At 38.7% G+C, this 1,330-nt stretch overlaps 1 protein-coding gene across 1 annotated transcript in view; it reads left to right on the forward strand.

The window, feature by feature from the left end:
- Nucleotides 1-25: 25 nt before the first annotated feature.
- CSUI_007550 (ribosomal rna large subunit methyltransferase i) overlaps nucleotides 26-1,330 on the forward strand; it is a gene marked incomplete at its 5' end in the record, with an annotated part of 9,808 nt that continues 8,503 nt past the window's right edge. The window contains one exon of the mRNA XM_068067695.1: nucleotides 26-408. Within this exon, the coding sequence (XP_067920331.1) occupies nucleotides 27-408 (382 nt within the window). The remainder of the gene's footprint in view (nucleotides 409-1,330) is intronic.

Here is a 1,330-nt window from a genome sequence, read left to right on the forward strand (position 1 = left end):
CTTCAGTCTCTTCTTCTCCTCTCAGATTTCCTCCTTCTTCTTCTCCTCCTTCTTCTTCTCCTTCTTTCTCCCCTCACTATAGAGCCCTAACTTCTTCTTCTTCTCCTTCTCTCAATACACGAGAAGATTCTTCTTACGATATAGAAGAGAGAGAAGATAGAAGAAAAAGTGAAGAGGAACAAGAAAGGGAGAAAGAAAGCGGGAAAGAAGAATCTTTGAAAAAGCATGATAAGGTTACCTTCTCTCCAGGAAGTCGTCTTCTTCTTAGTCAAGCAGAGAATTCTCTTCTTCTTCTTCACGATGAGAGAGAGGAGGAGAAGAAGAAGAGTGTAAAGGACCTCTCTGGAGCAGCTGATAGAGATCTCTCTATAGAAGAGGAAAGACATTTGAATTTAGTCTCCTTTGAAGGTATGGAAGAAAAGTCGTGACTTCTTAATGAAAGAAATCTTTAGCAATATTGTGTCTCTCTTTAAGAGATAAAGAAAAGAAGAAAAAGAATAGAGAGAGCTTCAGGGAGAAGAAGAAGAAGATTTTAGTCTATCTGTGAGGGTTCGTTTATAGAGAGCATGCATTCGATTTGGGGGAGGATAAGATGCCTCACAGGGGGAGATTTCGGAGTGTACGACAGACATCCGAGTGTATATACACCTGATAGTCATTGTTCCGATACACCTCTCTTCGTCTGCTTCCTTTTCTCCGTTCTACCTTACATACACCTCTTGCCCTCTCTTCTTTCCAGGTGCCGTCTTCTTCTTCTTCAGCTCCGCACTAGGAGATATATGAATAGATAGGTAGATAGATTCAAGATAAGATAGATTAAAGATAGATTAAAGATAGATAGATCAGAGACTAGAGTAGATAGATCGAAGAGGGAAGACAGTTTAAAAGAAGTGTAGATGAAGAGATATAGAGATAGGCTTCAGATAAAGACATAGGAGGCGAGCTGCACATAGGGCGATATATTGCCGATAGAATAAGGATACACAGATAGATAAATAGACTGAAGATAGGGTGATAGATAGGCTGAATATAGATAGTCGTAGGTAGGTAGATAGGTATCATTCGCTTCTTGTTGGACTTATTGCAGTTTTATCTCTACCATTTCCTCTCTTGCTTTCTCTTTGGCCCAGGAGCCCTCCCATTTCTTGCACTTATATCTCTTCATACAGACATCTACCTACTGCTTGTTTTCTCTCTCTCCCTCTATGTAACGATGTATAGGTGTATACATATACATATATATACACATGTATCTACAGGTATATAGATATATATATACACATGTATCTACAGGTATATAGATATATATATACACATGTATCTACATATA

Source organism: Cystoisospora suis (assembly GCF_002600585.1).
Source record: "Cystoisospora suis strain Wien I chromosome Unknown contig_4012, whole genome shotgun sequence".
In the NCBI taxonomy this organism is placed as follows: domain Eukaryota; phylum Apicomplexa; class Conoidasida; order Eucoccidiorida; family Sarcocystidae; genus Cystoisospora; species Cystoisospora suis.